General features: G+C 38.0%; 1 protein-coding gene across 1 annotated transcript; it reads right to left on the reverse strand.

The window, feature by feature from the left end:
* Positions 1-14,984: 14,984 nt before the first annotated feature.
* Positions 14,985-16,746, reverse strand: LOC109021627 (1-aminocyclopropane-1-carboxylate oxidase 3-like). Its single transcript, XM_019004286.2, has 4 exons — positions 16,580-16,746; positions 16,197-16,423; positions 15,682-16,015; positions 14,985-15,433 (listed from the first exon to the last, which is right to left on the reverse strand). Exons 1-4 carry the CDS (start codon positions 16,682-16,684, stop codon positions 15,140-15,142), a joined length of 960 nt encoding a protein of 319 aa, XP_018859831.2. The 5' UTR covers positions 16,685-16,746; the 3' UTR covers positions 14,985-15,139.
* Positions 16,747-17,214: the final 468 nt, after the last annotated feature.

The following is a 17,214-nucleotide window of genomic DNA, read 5'->3' on the forward strand; positions in this document are numbered from 1 at the left end:
GTTGCAATCGAGCACAAGTACAACGACTGAAGTCGTGGAAAAAAAATAGTACAAGTACTGACCCACACACAATGCCATATGGATCATGATGCCATTGTTAACATAGCATAATTACAATTACCCATGTTCAAACATTTGCAATCTAAATATACAGATTCAAATCAGTACACAAAAACACAAATTTCGATTTGATTGCCATCAGCTAGCATTACAGTATGATATATTTTGGTAGCATTAATCGATCGTCATTATCACTCTATCATGCCTAGATACCTCCTCCGCATACATTAAATGACTCCACATAGCTTCTGCATCCAATAGTTCATTTAACTCCCGCAGTCATTCTCCTATAGTCTTACCATATTTGTAGATTTCTATATCAACCCAACAACAAAAATTGCTCGACCGCCCAAGCTGCATAACAAAATTAGACCAAACCATTAGTTGAACATAGTTCTTATTAACCTTCTTCACAGAGACTTGCCAAAAAATATTAAAAAAGCAAAACCAAGCAACCAAGGAACCTTCTCCTCGGCAATATCAAGCAACTCTTATTTAACATAAAGAAGAACTAACATGTAAGGTGATAGAATAGGCAAGATATAAAAACATTATATGAAAGAATATTTTTATGATGTAGAAACCGTTTTCATAGTCAGCCCCAACAATGAGCACATACTCAGCAAATTTACGCTATCAAACATCTTAATCTATTTACTTTGTATCTTATACTTAGTCTACCACATTAAGGTCTAGCCAATGTGGCTAAAGAATTGATCTACAATCCCAAACCTGCATTAATTATATGGTTAAAGCCAATGTCTGTATTATTAAGCTTGGTTTTGTCAATTATTTAGCTGTTGACAATGAGGGAAGAAGTGGGAGACTTGCAATGTTATGGGGGAGGGATATTAATCTATCAATTCTGAGTTATTCTAAGTCTCATATGATGCATGTGTGATTGAGGATGGGTGTCGAACAATGCAATTTTTTATAATGAGATTTTATGGTAACCCTGATTCTAGTCAAAGAAATAAATCCTGGGATTTAATTCGATCTTTTCGAAGAAATGAGGATGAGCAGTGGCTAGTATTTGGGGATTTTAATGAAATTCTGTATCATCATGAGAAGTTGGGAGGGAGAGAAAGATTGCAAAGTCAGATGGAAGATTTTAGACGAGTTGTTGATGAGTGCTTACTTAGGGTAAGATGTTGGCTTTAGGGCCCTAAATTTACCTGGTGTAACCGGAGGGAGTCAGAATCAAGAGTGAGTGAACGTCTGGATAGATTCTTTGATAATCCTCAATGGTGAAATTTATTTCCATAAGCTGAAGTTGTCCATGGAGGTGTGGCATACTTAGACCATACCCCCATTTGCTTGGAAACAGAAGTTGCTCACTTTATGAAGAGGAAGGGTTGATTGTTCAGATTTGAAGCCATAAGAATTGGTGAACCAGGTTGTGATAACATTGTGAATAATACATGGCATTTTGCTAATAGAAGAAGTACAATGGAAGATTTGATGTTAAGGATTAGGGATTGTGGTAAAAGGCTTCAAGTATGGGATTGTGTGGATTTTGGAAATATTCAAAGGCAGTTACAGAAGGCCAAAGATTGACTCAAGTTATTGCAAGATTGTGATCCCATGGGGCTGAGAAGAGAAGAACATAAAGATGCTAGGGAAGAGGTTCACAAATGGCTAGAGAGGGATGAGATTATGTGGAGGCAGAGAGCTAAAGCTTTGTGGTTGAGAGAAGGAGATCAAAATTCAAAGTTTTTCCATTCTAAGGCAACTCATAGAAAGAAAAAGAATTCAATTGGAAAGTTGCAGAATGAGGTAGGGAATTGGAATGAAGGTGAACACAGAGACCAATTGATTATTGATTATTTCAAGAATATGTTTACAGCAACAACTCAACGAGGAACTCGTAATTTTTTAAGGTCATTGACTGGTAGAGTGACTAATGAGATGAATGATGATTTAACCAAGCCTTATACTAAAGCTGAGGTGAGTGCAACATTGAAGCAGATGGAACCAACTACAGCACCAGGTCACGATGGCATGGCACCTTTGTTCTTTCAAAATTATTGGCCAAACCTGGGTAAGTCAGTTTCTATTGCTGTTCTAGAAGTATTGAATACTAGCATTATCCCCACATCTCTGAATCATACTTTTATTTCTTTGATTCCAAAGAAGAGGAACCATGTAAAGGTGACTAATTTTAGACCAATCAATCTATGTAATGTGACTTATAAATTGATTTCAAAGGTCATTGCTAATAGACTTATGAAGGTATTGCCATGTATCATTCCAGATTCTCAATGTGCTTTTGTTCTTAGTCGACTCATAACTGACAATGTTTTAGTAGCTTATGAGTTAGTTCATTATTTGAAAATGAAGAGAACGGGTAAAAAAGGTTATATGTCCCTCAAACTTGATATGAGTAAAGCGTATGACCAAGTAGAATAGAGTTTTTTAAAGGAAGTTATGACTATGTTGGGTTTTGAGGATCGATTGATAGAGTTGATAATAAATTGTATTCAGTCTGCCTCTTTTTCAGTCTTGGTTAATGGGGAGCCAAAGGGTCATATATTGCCAAGTAGGGGGATTAGACAAGGGGACTCATTGTCCCCTTATCTCTTCTTGCTAGTTACTGAAGGGTTGTTTTGAGGATCGGTTGATAGAGTTGATTATGAATTGTATTCAGTCTGCCTATTTTTCAATCTTGGTTAATGGGGAGCCAAATGGTCATATATTGCCAAGTAGGGGGATTAGACAAGGGGACCCATTGTCCCCTTATCTCTTCTTGCTAGTTACTGAAGGGTTGATTTCTCTTTTGAAAGACGTAGCCAGTCACCATGAGATTTCTGGTATTAAGATTTGCAGAAATGCCCCTTGCATTAATCACTTATTATTCATGGATGATAGCATTATTTTCTGTAAGGCTGATGTGGGTGAGAATAGGAAAATACAAGCCTTGTTAGAAAGGTATGAACATGTCTCTGGCCAGAAAATTAACATGGAAAAAACTGCAATGATATTTAGTGGCAATGTTTCAAGGGACAAACAAGATGAACTAATGCAGTTATGGAGTGTCTCTGAAGTGCATAATTATGAGAAGTATTTGGGTCTCCCTCCTGTTGTTGGTAAATAAAAAACTAAGGCATTCTCTGAGTTGAAACAAAAGGTGTGGAAGAAACTTCAATGTTGCAAGAAGAATATGTTATCCCAAGGTGGGAGGGAGATATTGCTTAAGGTAGTGGCCCTTCCACTCCCAACTTATTCAATGAGCTATTTTCTCCTCCCAATTAGTCTATGCTTTGAATTGGAAGCCATGATGACAAAGTTTTGGTGGGCCCAAAAGAGGGATGAAAAGAGAATCCATTGGATGAGTTGGAAAAAATGTGTGAACAAAAAGGGAAAGGGGGACTTGGTTTTAAGGATCTGCATGTATTCAACTTGTCTTTATTAACCAAACAAGGGTGGAGGACTATGCAGGAGACAGATTCTTTGGTCCATAGAGTATTCAAGGCATAATACTTCCCTCATGGAGTGTTCTTAGATGCTGAGTTAGGTAAGAGACCTTTTACCTGGCAAGGCATCTGGGAGGCTAAGAAGTTGATGAGTCAAGGGTGTTCATGGAGGATAGGAGATGGTAAACTAGCTAACCTATGGCAGGATTCTTGGATTCCAGGCCATCAGTCTGTGATGAAGGAAGGCGATAGAATCTTCTTAAAAAGCATGTTAATATTGAAGGACCTTGTTGTTTTTGCAAACAACAAACAGAAGACATAGCCCATGCTTTATTAAACTGCCCTAACATTCATTCAAGCTAGTTTTCATATATTCCTCTCATTCAACAGCTAGGAGTAAATTACCAGTATTGCAAGTAGCTTTGGCAGTTTTAAAGCAGGGACATGAGGGTGAACTAGCCTCTTTCTTTGCGATTGCTTGGGGATTTTGGTGGGGAAGAAATCAAATGGTTCATAAGCAGAAAAATATTGTAGTCCAATAGGTCATTGATCACGCTCTATCTGTTATAAAAGCTTACAATGATCTGAAACATTTGCCCAAGTGGAAGCTCGAGAGTATTATGATTGGAAGCCCCACCAACAGGTTGGTTGAAACTAAATGCGGATGGTGCTGTTTTTTGTGAACTTCATAAGGCAGGGGTGGGTGTAGTGCTCAGAGTTGATGCTGGTAAGGTGATTTTGGCAGCTAGCAAGGTAGAATTTGAAGTGAATAATGTTGAAGCTATTGAAACGTTGGCTATTTTTCATGCCTTATAACAGTGTGCTAGTATGGGGATCCATAGATTGATTGTGGAATCAGATTGCTTGATGGCTATTTTTCACGCTCAACCAATCTAGGTGAGCCAAACTCTGCCATAGCTGTTCTATTTAGGCACGACCTAATCTTTCATACTTTCAAGATGTATAGTTAATGTCAATAGGTTACAAAACTAATTTTAAAAATACAAAATATCTAAACTACCTGACTTACCTGAACCCTTTGAGTCTTCCTTGCTTTAAACCTATTCACTGCCTTCTCAGTCATGGACTGTTTCCTCTTAGAGATTGGCCTACCTTTACTATGTGTAGCTACAAGACTTTTTAATTTTTCAGACCCTTTTGTCACTCCTAACGACTCAGTTGAACGATTATCACACACTAGCTGGACGTCAACCCACTCCAGCTTCAACTTACTTAACTGAGTCATTAATTTCGCACAACCTTCATTTGAGGTGTCAGCAATTGAAGAAATCTCGTAAAAAGTCTTGTTCAATTTATTAATTCGGTGTGCATTTAGAACTATAACTCAAATCATTGCGGCTACTTCGGACAAGTGTGTAATCTCGTTTTAGGTCCTTCCTCCACCTATCAAGGAAGTATTTTCCAAGCAACTATTCCTTGTCATGGATTGTTAACACACGAATGACATGTTTACACAAAATGCCCTTAAAAGCAAACAATTGACATATGCAGCTCGCTTCGCACTCTTCCTCGTTAAACTCAACAACATATTTTGTACTTTTTCTAAACCCATCCATAACTTGGACCTGATCGGCCACATGATATGTAAAAATCCCTCTTTTACTCTGAATCATTGATAAATAAATCAACCTTATTAACTCTTCTTGAACTTCTTTAAATTTTGCATTTGTATAAGTTGCTTGAAACTGCCGTTCAATGCCATAAAAAGTTATGCACGAAATTTGTGTGTGGAATGAATTGCAGTTAGCTGCAAGCTCATTCTCAATCTTGCGCCTAAGTGCATTATCTACTGATCTACAAACTACTTTAGTGTTGTCTTTGAATTTACGTAATCATCAGAGAACGCATTCATACCCTCGCTTCTCTGAGTAGTTGACGTTCCTATCCAAAATTCATTCCTCACGTACACTAGCACCCACAAACGAGGCTCATAATATAGCCATTCAAGCCATGAATTATCATGTAGATCAAAACTATCAAGAAAGTTGCACCCAGCAACACTCGAATTCATCACGAGTCAATGTGTCATAAACACATATGTGTGCACAATCCAAAGAAAAAAAATTATTTCTCACAATAATTGAAGGAGATAACACAACATTCAAGAAATAATCGTGGAAAACAAATACTTGTGTAGCTGACTTTTGATGCCATCGTATTGACTGCTTGACCCAAATTTCTTGAAAACTTTTTTCATTTTTCATTATATGCCACAAGCAAAACCGGTGTCGAGATTTTGGAAACACCTTAGTAATTGCATCTTGTATAGCTTTATCTTGGTCTGTTATGATGGCTTCTTGTGTGCAGCCATTCATGCACTTAAGCCACGATTCAAATAACCATACAAACGTGTCTGTGTCCTACCCGAAGATCAGGCCACATCCAAAAGAATCGATTGACCATGATGATTAACGCCCACAAAAACGAGCAAATGGAATTTTGTATGCATTGGTCAAGTATGTCGTGTCGAAAGTTATAACATCACCGAACGACTCGTATGCAACCCTACTACCAGCATCCACTCAAAACACATTTCGCAATCTGATCAACGTACATAACATAATAGAAGCTATTATTTTGCACCTGCATACGAGTGAAGTAGTTTTGTAGTGCTTCGGCCCCTCCTAACCCAAGCCGAAGTAATCTGACCTCACATTTGTAATTATGTGCATATCTTTCTCCAAACGTCAAGTTCTCATACCCTCCTGCCTCAACGATGCAAGAATTGTAGTTCTTGCTCAATTGAATGTCATCTATATCATTGTATTCTAGAATTCTCTTCATCGGCTCATCCAACCTCTTATGACATCTAATATATCTTGCTTTTCCAGGACTCTGAGCGTATGAGTGTGCTCAAGGAAAACATATTCAGAACCCAATATCACATTGATCTTTACTTGCATCCGTTATATTCCATCGGTCTCGGTTTAAGAATATTTGACGATGTGCTCACAAACGTGCCTTGGTGGATACAAGCAAGGGTGAAATATCTTATTTTTCCATCCTCTCCAACTTTGGAATTTGACTTTGTCACTCTAAAACCAACTTGTTTTGCATACTTAATATAGTATGTCCTTACTTCCTTAATTGAGGAAAATGACATTCCCTCTTTTGGCTCCTCAACAATATTCTTACCACCGACATTTGGTTCCATCTACACAACCATTAAGACATCCAATGCATTTTCTTATATATCATCATTAAACTTCATAGCAACCAAATTTTCGGTTATAAATTTATCATTTGCATTTTTTTTATAGGTCAAAAAGAAAAGAATCTCTTATGTAATAAGTAAATTCATTCGCAGAATTAGATTGACAATATTAGAGGGATAAAAGATTTGTCTAATAATTAGATTCGCAATCAGAAAGGACAAATTTAGACCACCTCAAATCAAACCAACAAGCAATTAAAATGTGCAAATATTTATCAAATAAATCCCTTGTGTGGCAGCATCTTGAGATTTGCATAATATCAAATAATTGAAACTTTAAGATCATTATTTGGTAAAAGATTATCTTTATCTTGAAAACTATTTCAAATGTAATGTATATTTTTATCAATTTTTACTTTTCCAACTAAAACGATCCAAATAAGTTATGCTTGCAACAATTAAGCCTAATTTTACCAAATAAGCAAGATGATTATAAGTTATGCTTGCAACAATTAAGCCTAATTTATATAAATTAGTTACTGAAAATATGTTCTTAAAAACAAGTTACTTTTCAAATCAAACAACTGCATGATACCAAATTAAATTCATTGAAGGATGATACCAGATTAAATTAAGGAACTTCCCTCAAGCACAGGATGTGTATAGTATACAAATTCAATTCACGTGCATGCTTACAAGAAGAACGTGTATACAAATTTACTTCCATGTCTAAGAATTTTCAAGTTTTCCATACTGCAGGAAGTGCACCACGGAGGCACGACAAACAGAAGTCACGACTGCCAGAAGTATCCTCACCACAGTGGAGGTGGGCTCGGTGTCTGGGCTTGGCGTCTGGGTTTGGAGTGGGCTCAGCGTCAAGGCTCAGAATGGGCTCGCTCATGTCTGAGCTCGGTTTGGGCTCAATCTCTCCGGGCTCAAGGGCTGGGCTTGTGGGCTGTGGCTAGCGCCATTCAATGGTGGGGCAAGCAATAATTGAAACTTTAAGATCATTATTTGGTAAAAGATTATCTTTATCTTGAAAACTATTTCAAATGTAATGTATATTTTTATCAATTTTTACTTTTCCAACTAAAACGATCCAAATAAGTTATGCTTGCAACAATTAAGCCTAATTTTACCAAATAAGCAAGATGATTATAAGTTATGCTTGCAACAATTAAGCCTAATTTATATAAATTAGTTACTGAAAATATGTTCTTAAAAACAAGTTACTTTTCAAATCAAACAACTGCATGATACCAAATTAAATTCATTGAAGGATGATACCAGATTAAATTAAGGAACTTCCCTCAAGCACAGGATGTGTATAGTATACAAATTCAATTCACGTGCATGCTTACAAGAAGAACGTGTATACAAATTTACTTCCATGTCTAAGAATTTTCAAGTTTTCCATACTGCAGGAAGTGCACCACGGAGGCACGACAAACAGAAGTCACGACTGCCAGAAGTATCCTCACCACAGTGGAGGTGGGCTCGGTGTCTGGGCTTGGCGTCTGGGTTTGGAGTGGGCTCAGCGTCAAGGCTCAGAATGGGCTCGCTCATGTCTGAGCTCGGTTTGGGCTCAATCTCTCCGGGCTCAAGGGCTGGGCTTGTGGGCTGTGGCTAGCGCCATTCAATGGTGGGGCAAGCAATAAGAAACAGTGGGGCAAGCAATGAAAATGATCAGATCTAGTTTGAGAGAGAGAGAGAGAGCATAGAGAAGAACAAGAAGCTTCTGTCTTCATTTTGGGCGCCAGTCCAAATTTTTGAAATTTGTCTTCTGATAGAAAGTAGACATCACATCATATGGCAGAAATTTCAGAAGAGATAAAGGGAGAGAGTTGCGTTAGCTTCAGTTGAGAAAATAAAAAAATTAGTCCACGTAGGACAAGTAGTAAATCGTTAGTAGATAAATCGCATGGGTATCATTACCCTATAAAATAGAGAGAGAGAGAGAGAGAGAGAGAGAGAGAGAGAGAGAAAAGGGGAAATGATACATTTGTTGAGTGTTTGATATTATAAAGAAAAGATAATGCCATTAATAAGAGACTTGTTTTTTTTTAATTTCTTGAAAAATAGATCTAAGGACAACTGGCAAGGGAGGGGTTCTCAACAAAAATCCAAATCAAGGTTTGAAAAATCAAATCGGGTAAGGACTTATTCAATGAATCGAGCAATTTATAACAATTTTGAACTAGTTATTTAAATACTAATAAAAAGTATTAAAAGAACATATATAATTCAATTCAAGCGTTATAAAAGAGCATTAAATATAAATTCAAAGACTAATTTCAATAAAAATATGATATGAATCTAAATCATTTCAATAAACATGTAATATTTAACCTCATTGTTGACATTTATTTTGTCTCATATATGAAGAATATAAAGATCATTAAGTTATAAGTACATGGAAAATGTAATGCTTCATGCACAACAACAAATTATTTAATACAAAAGAGTCATTCACTCCTAATTTTTTATTCAACTAAAGAAAATAAAGAACTACGTATTTTATCTTTCAATTTTTCTACTATTTGTATTGAATACAATGATGAAGAAGTTAATATATATTTAGTTCTACAATGTTTTTGTCCAAGATTTTTTTTTTTAAAAAAAAAAAAAAAACTTAGTTGTTAGACAACTTAAAAGCTAAATATTTTGAATCGATTCAAGTCGGTTTAAAATCGATTAAAATGGGTCTAAATCGGCCTAAATTGATCGATTGAAATGGTTTAGTGAATGATTAAAAAAATTCACCAAAATGGATACGGTTTCTTATTGATTAAAATATAGCTAATACATAGTTAGGAAATAAGATTACATAAATCGATAAATGGCTCGATGATGTTTCTTGGTTTGAAGCCAAGAAGAGATAATCGCTAAAACAATTTTGGGGGTAATCATAATTAGGGTTGTGGTAACACTGGTATGGTGCAGTGTGTAGAAAGATTGAACTACAATAGATAGTTGTTGTTGAACTTCAACCGCATGTTATAGAAGTGGTAGGATCCCATGTTTTGTGGCCCACGGCCAAGCCACTAACCATGTGGAGACAAGGCAAGACAGCCCCAAAACAACCTCATGGGCATGCCATGGGCCCTGCCTTGACATGCCCAAGATGCCCAAGGAGGTTGGTGACAAAGCCAGCCCGTTCAGCATGGCCAGCAGCGCACGCCTAGCACGTGTGCCCCCCAGCAGGCCCAGCGCCCAGGCACCCTGCCTGGGCCATGCCAGCTTGCCAACGCCCAGACCCACCCAGGGCCCTATCAACCACATGCCAACAGCCAGCCTAGCCCACCCATGGGCTTATGCATGACATGGGTAAACTCGACCCACGTCAACTATGTTATTTTTTATTATTTATTTTTATTTAATTATTTATTTTTCAAGGGACCTATTGAGAGTTTCCAAGTTGTAATCCTTATAAATAGGACCCTTAGATTTTGCATTTAGATATTTTAGCAAATTTCCTAGTAGGTAGATTATTTTGTTCTTGAGATCACCATTCGGTGCTAAGGCACTTGGGCTCTTTGGGGTGCAATACTTGAATCTCCTAGAGAGGATCACACCTTGCAATTTGTGAATAGGTGTAGTTTAATCTATCGTGTTCTTGCAACTTGGTGCAATTCGTGAATCCAAGTTGTGTTTTTCAAAATATGAGGTTTATTCAATTCTTGTGCAATTCGTGAATCAAGTATTGAATTATCTTGTTTGTTCTTTTGTTCATTTAAGTTCATAAGTATTGTTGCTTTTGTTCTTGAGTGTTCATCATAGTGTTCTTGGTGTTCATCTTATTTTTGCTCTTCCAATCCGTCCAAGCCACAAAAGTCGACCAACCTAGTGTTTTTCATCCTTTCCATAAGTTTGTCACTTTCCATAATTGGTTTGTCTCATCAAACTTGCCCTAGCCGAAACACCCTCCCAATTTGAATTCAAATTCAAATTTCGGCCACCCTTGCCTTATTTGAATTTGCCCTAGCCGCCCATTCCACTTTCCATATCCAACACTTTTGCCCTAAGTCCAAAACCCTAATCCTAAACCCTAGCCGTCCATCATCATCTTCCCAACACTAAGCCCTAAACTCAAGTGGTGCCAACCCTAGTGTCCCCATCTTACCATCTTTGTCACTTATCATAAATAGCCCCATCATCCACCATAAACCCTAGCCGTCCACCTCAAAACTCTATAAGGAAACTCATTCCTTTTAGGAGTCTTGACTTCCTCCAATTCAAATTCAAAATTAAATCTCAATTCCAATCCCTTAATTTAAGGAATTGCAAATCCTCTTCAATTCCTTAAATCATTCTTCCTACAATCTCTCCAAGTCAACTATTGACTTGTCATCTTAATTCAAATTCAAACTTCAATCTTCCCTCAAAGATTCCTTCCATCTTACAAACTTTCCTTATCCATTCCTTAGCCACTAAATCCTAGCATCACTCTTCCACCTCATTCCCAAACCCTAGCATCATCCTAAACTTCAAACCTATGCCAACTCTTCCAAATCTCGAAATCCACCCTAGCCACCTCACAAAACCCTAGCTACACTTCACCATACCTACCCTAATCACCATCCAAGTGGCCCAAACATTAAAGGCAACCCTTAAGCCATTCCCATTGCATCAAACACCTATAATTCTAAGTCAATCTTCCAAACCCACACCAACCCTAATTCTACCGTAGCCCACGACATCCTTAGTTGCATCCAATCCGAACCCTAACCTCATATCATCCATTCAACCCTAGCCTCCATTATCTTGGCACTTCACTCAAGAACAAGTCTAGCCGCCCACATTGATTTGCCTTAGCCTAAACACTTAGCCTATCCAAACACATCATCATCCCATCACTCAAACACCATCCTTTTGTGGAAGGCCAAGCAAGTTGGCAAGAACACTCAGTCACCATCATCACCAAGACGAGGCCGTGGACCATAGTGTTAGGGACAAGACCGGGGTCCCTAACAAGAAGACTGAACGCGTCAGAGTGTAGCAGCCACACATGTTGGCTGGTGTTGGCGACTTGTAATCTAAAATAGTAAGCTGAGTTAGTTATAAACTTATAATGTGGTGTCAATTGATTCCAATTATTATTAATTAGTTTTAAATATATACCTCTTCATACAAACTTCCATTCAAGAAAACATTTTTTACATCAATCTAAAAGAGATTTTACTGACGAGAGGCCAAGAGAGTGCGAATAGAGGAAAGACGAGCAACTTGGAAAAAAGTCTCCTCATAATCAATGCCATATTCTTGTGTAAAAACCTTTGGCTCCAAGTCGAGATTTATACCTCTTAATAGAACCATTTGAGCGAGTCTTGATCTTATAGATCCACTTACAACCAATCATAGACTTTTCAGGAGGCAAATCAACTAGATCCCATGTATGGTTATTAGATGATGCATCAAATTCCTCAGTCATTGCATCTTGCCATAAGGCATTAATGGAGGCCTCATGATAGGACTGAGGGTCATGTAAAGTAGTAAGGGCAATGTAATAATAGAAATCATGCAAATGAGTAGGAAGAGATCTTACCTGAGAAGAACGATGAAGGGAAATGTCAGCTGTGTGATTTGCAGGTAGGGGAGGAACATGGATTGCAGTTGGAGAGGGAGGTAGCTCAAGAGACGAAGAACCTGGCCTAAGAGTATCCAAAGAGCTAGTAGGTGGAATGCATGGAACATCAAATATAGACACGGGCGAAGAATGATTGGAGGGCTCATCTGGAAAAAGTTATAAGGCAGAGGATTGAGAAATAGAGGGATTAAAGGTGGATACCTCAGTAAACAAGTGATGTTCCCATAACACAACATGACAGAAAATGCAGAAGTGATGAGTAGGATTATAACACCGATAGCCCTTCTGAGTCTCGTCATAGCCAAGAAAGCAACAACGGTGTGAACGTGGCTCCAGCTTTGTATGTTCATGAGACTGAAGAATGACAAAGCAAGCAGAACCAAAGGAACGAAGATGTTGAGACTCAGGGGAAGATCCAAATCGACACTATATAAAGATTGATTTGAGATTACCAGACTTGGAAGGTGGTTAATGGTATGAACCGTTGTAAGGGCAGCTTTACCCCAGAATGGGATAGGGGCTGTAGCATAGAGGATAAGATTCTAAACTGTGTCAAGGATATGTTGAAGTTTTCATTGATAGTGTCATATGACTGCAAGATACTTTGAAAAGCAAATTGTTTGTATTCAAGTGTATTGTCAGATCGAGAAATTTTGGTAAATTGAGTTTCAATCATTTTTGCAAATTTGTAGTATATATGCAATAGTTTAAAACGAGAATGCATAAGATAAATCCAACTGTAACGAGTGAAATCATCAATGAATATAACAAAATAACGAAATCCACCGATACAAGTTATGGGGGCAGGTCCCCAAATATCAAAGTGTAACAAATTAAAAATACTAGTAGACAATGACTCACTACTATTAAAAGACAAAGCAAGTTGTTTTCCTAACTGACAAGAAATACAATCAAATGTATCTTGGGACACAACATCTAAAACCTCGTGAAACTAACTGGTGTATCCGAGAAGAGGATGCATTACCAAGTTGAAAGTGCCAGAGGGTGAAGGAAGGAGAAACAAATGTGACAGCAGAAAAACCAACTGGTGGACCTGGAGGAACTGATGGAAGATGCAGAGTGCTCATTGGAAGCATATGCTCCATTCTAGGGCTTGTCCCAAGTGCCTCTCTCGTCTGTGGATCCTGCGTAGTACAACCATAGTAGTAAAAAATAACATGGTAGCCAAGTTGAGCCAATGCCCCATAGACTCCAAGTTATAAGAGAGTTTTGGGAACATGACACATGTAAAAAATTGAAATATTGGATGTAGAGATAGAGCCTATACTAGAAGCAAGCATAGTGGATCCATTGGCAGTGTGTATAACAAGTGGTGGATATGAAAAATACATTTTAGTGAACAAGAATGAGGAGGGTGTCATATGATTGTTATAAGTATAATCCATAACTCAAGAGAGAACATAAAGAGCAAAGGAGGACGATACATTATCAGACCGAATTAGGACCTGATTTAGGAGATTCTCCAAGTCGGTTGTGGAGAGAGTGGTGGTGGATCCATAAGACTGAGTCGCATCTCTGATGGTTTCAAAGACCGAAGGAGTGTCTGAACTAGAAACAATAGTAGTAGGAGGTTCTTTCTTGTTACGAAGGTAATAGGTTTGGATGACATGGCTATGATGTTTACAATAATGACAAAATATGGAGTGGTAGCCAAGACACTGAGCTTGTTTTGAGTCTGCAATGTCTGCAGACGAGTTTTTTCAAGGATCAGCTCATTGACAACAATATCTAGGGAAGGAGTTGGAGTGTGATTAAGCAGTTGACTACGAATCGACTCAAAGTCATTCCGTAGGGCCATGAGAAACTGATAAAGACAATGCTGATCACAACGAATGGCATACATGTCAGCATCAGTGGCATGTTTTCAGAGTGGGCCAGAAAGATCAATCTGATTCCAAATGTGATGAAGGCGATCAAAGAATTCATTGATGGATTGATCAGGCTACTGCTTGAGTTGATACAACTCGACCATAAGCTGCTACTCTCTAAACCCATGAGGGGTAGCATAATGCCTGGCTAACATGGTCTAAGCAGATAGAGCATCATCAAAGCTACCAAGTAGGTTGGAGATAGTCGGAATGAAGGTGTTGAACATCTAAGTAAGGATCTGGTGATTATGCCTATCCCATTTGAGAAGGTGTTGTTGAGATTGTCCCTGGATAAAAAAGGGTCAATGTTATGGTCAAAGTCAACGGTCAATAATGTTGACAAGGAAGGCTACTAACGTAATAGGATGACGTGGTTGATAACAAGACTATCACTGACGTGGCAGTTGCGGGTGAGGAGGCAAATGATTCCTAGGTGAGGAAGTAAGGGTATATTAAAAAGAAGAGGTTTGTCAAACCCTGGTTAGATAGTGATTGCCGATTCCTGGTGGTGGTTAGAAGCCTGTGATTCGGCCAAGTGTTGTTTTTATTAACATTGATGGACAAAAAAAAATTAACAGAGGTCTTATTTCTAAATAACTCATACCACATACTGCTAATTTAAACAAAATATATTGCACAAGGTGTCAAGCCTATGTACCTAAAGACTTCTTATGAGAACTGTGGTATATTATACGTTGTTGACGTATAAAATTAATTAAAATGTACCACATGATCAATAAGTGTGATTGAGGATGACAACATTTATTGTAAATAATAACATTGTTATCAAATTTTAATATTATTTTGTTGGGTCATATACCACAAATATTATAAGATAGAAAGATGGAGAGAGTGACAGATAACAAACATCGAACCAGTTGTTCCAACAAGACAATGTTAACAAAGTCACATTCTACAAATAATCAATTCATAAACTTCAAAGTATGTTTAGGACGCCACCACATATATAATATAAGACAATTATTCATTTTCTCTTCAACTAGAAAATTTTCTCTCAAGCTGTTGCAATTGGACCCAAGCCACTTGTTGCGCCCCTCATGGCTTCAAATCTTGGCTCCTTGGCCTGGAACTTGAGGCCAGCATACAGCTTCATGTAGTCGTCAAACACGAATTTTGGGTAAACATGGTTCTTCTCCTCATCATCTCCCTCTTTCTCTACCAGTGCTGGTGCTGGATAAATTACAGCATCACTTCCAGGGTTGTAGAATGAAGCTATTGACATTCTGTTCCCATCAGTTTGGGCTATCACTCTGTGCAGCACACTCTTGTACTTCCCATTAGTGATGACCTATGCATATACATTCAAGATCAGTTTAATGTCATCATATTAACTGTACTGGGACTCATTATAGTCTAGCCAATGTGGTGTGTGTTGGGTGTGTCGATAAACAGACTTGCATGAGATCCTGGTAAGATAACTTGTTGATTGTTGATCATCTGACGTTCCTCAAAAAGCTCTGTTTTTTCTTTTTTTTTTTTTTTTTCTCTCTCTTATTACAACAAATTATTATAAAACTTAATTTCTTATATATATACCTCGAGCTGGTCACCAAGGTTGATGACAATGGAATGGCGCATAGGAGGCACGTCAATCCAGTGACCATCTTTGAGAAGCTGGAGACCGCTGACCTTGTCATCCTGGAAGAGAAGGATAATGCCACCAGCATCGGTGTGGGCACGGAGACCCTCGATCAGCTCTGGCTTTGGGCATGGGGGGTAGTTGCTAACCTTGGTTCCAAAACTTGGACCTTTTGATCCACACAATGCCTTTTTGAGGTAACCTTTCTCAAGTCCAAGATTCTCATCTAACAGCTCTAGGAGTTCCTCTGCCAGTTTTTCCAACTTCACTGCAAATTCCTTCATGATCTTCCTGCAATATTATTCATATTTGAGATGTTCTAAATATTATTTTGGATGTTCAAAACACTTCTGAGTACATGAATGGAAGTCATCAGCTCAGATATAAGTTCAGTCGTACATATCTCATATTACTTTCTTAAAAAAAATGACTTCCGCGATATTTGTGCACAAATTGCAGACTCTTTACATACCTGTAATCATCTTGGAGGTCTGGAATCTCAGAGATATTGGAGTAGGGGAGATGGCGTAAGTGGAAGGTGCTCTCCCAATCCATGTCATGGACCTCAGCCTGAACACCCTCTAGACCCTTGCTTGCCATCAGTTGCTTGAACCTTTGCTCCAAGCACTTCTTGTAGTGCTCCTTTGTCAACCTCTCCACAGCATCCATTAACTCATGGGATATACCATGATTAAGCAACTGCATATACATATAGAAATTTCAGAAAGGAACGCAAAACAGTACTTAACCCGTAACTGGAATTGTAAATTAATTGAGCAACTCAATAATGGATGCGTAGCTAGGAAAAAATTTGGCAAGGCTTAGCTCCAGCAGAGTACTGATGCTGATAGGTACCTCAAAGAAACCCCAGTTTTCGCATGCATCTTTGATCTTCTCCATGGTTGCTCCTTTCTCCTCACCGTTTAGCTTCTCCAAGTTTATCACTGGGAAGTTCTCCATCTCTCTCTCTCTCGCTCTCTCTCGTGCTAAAGCAAGCAAACTGTATTTTCTTTTTTTCTCTAAGCAAGCCTGTGTTCGATGCTGTGTTGTGAGAGTTTGGTGGTATTTATAGGGGTTAAACGCAAAGGGAGTCGTGAGGAAAAGGAACAGTTGTGAACTGGAACTCGGGTGCTATTCATATATTTTATCATTTATCATCTTTAAATCGAGACGTGACTTATTATTATTCTAAAGCTAAGGTCGCTAATTTGCTTTGTTGAACCGTCTCCTACGTAACGCGGTTGGACCCCACCTTCGTGGCTTCAATTTTGACCGATCACAAACCTTAATTAGGTCCATATTGCTTGCCACGATTTATTCATCAACCACGTTTTATTCTCACATTTCATATTTTTAACTTTTTTATAAGATGTAAACAATTTTCATAGAATATAGAATATAGAGTGATGAATAATAACTGATAAGAAGAATTTTTTTTTTATTAAATATAAAATATTTAATAACAAAAATAAATCTATAAAGTGACATGA

The sequence above is a fragment of the Juglans regia genome, chromosome 10 (assembly GCF_001411555.2).
Source record: "Juglans regia cultivar Chandler chromosome 10, Walnut 2.0, whole genome shotgun sequence".
In the NCBI taxonomy this organism is placed as follows: Eukaryota; Viridiplantae; Streptophyta; class Magnoliopsida; order Fagales; family Juglandaceae; genus Juglans; species Juglans regia.

Coding starts and splice junctions, on each gene's coding strand:
- LOC109021627 (XM_019004286.2), bottom strand. CDS start 16,684: ATGGAGAACTTCCCAGTGATAAACTTGGAGAAGCTAAACGGTGAGGAG. Junction 16,424..16,579: donor AAAACTGGGGTTTCTTTGAG/GTACCTATCAGC, acceptor ATGTATATGCAG/TTGCTTAATCATGGTATATC. Junction 15,434..15,681: donor ACCTTGGTGACCAGCTCGAG/GTATATATATAA, acceptor GTATATGCATAG/GTCATCACTAATGGGAAGTA.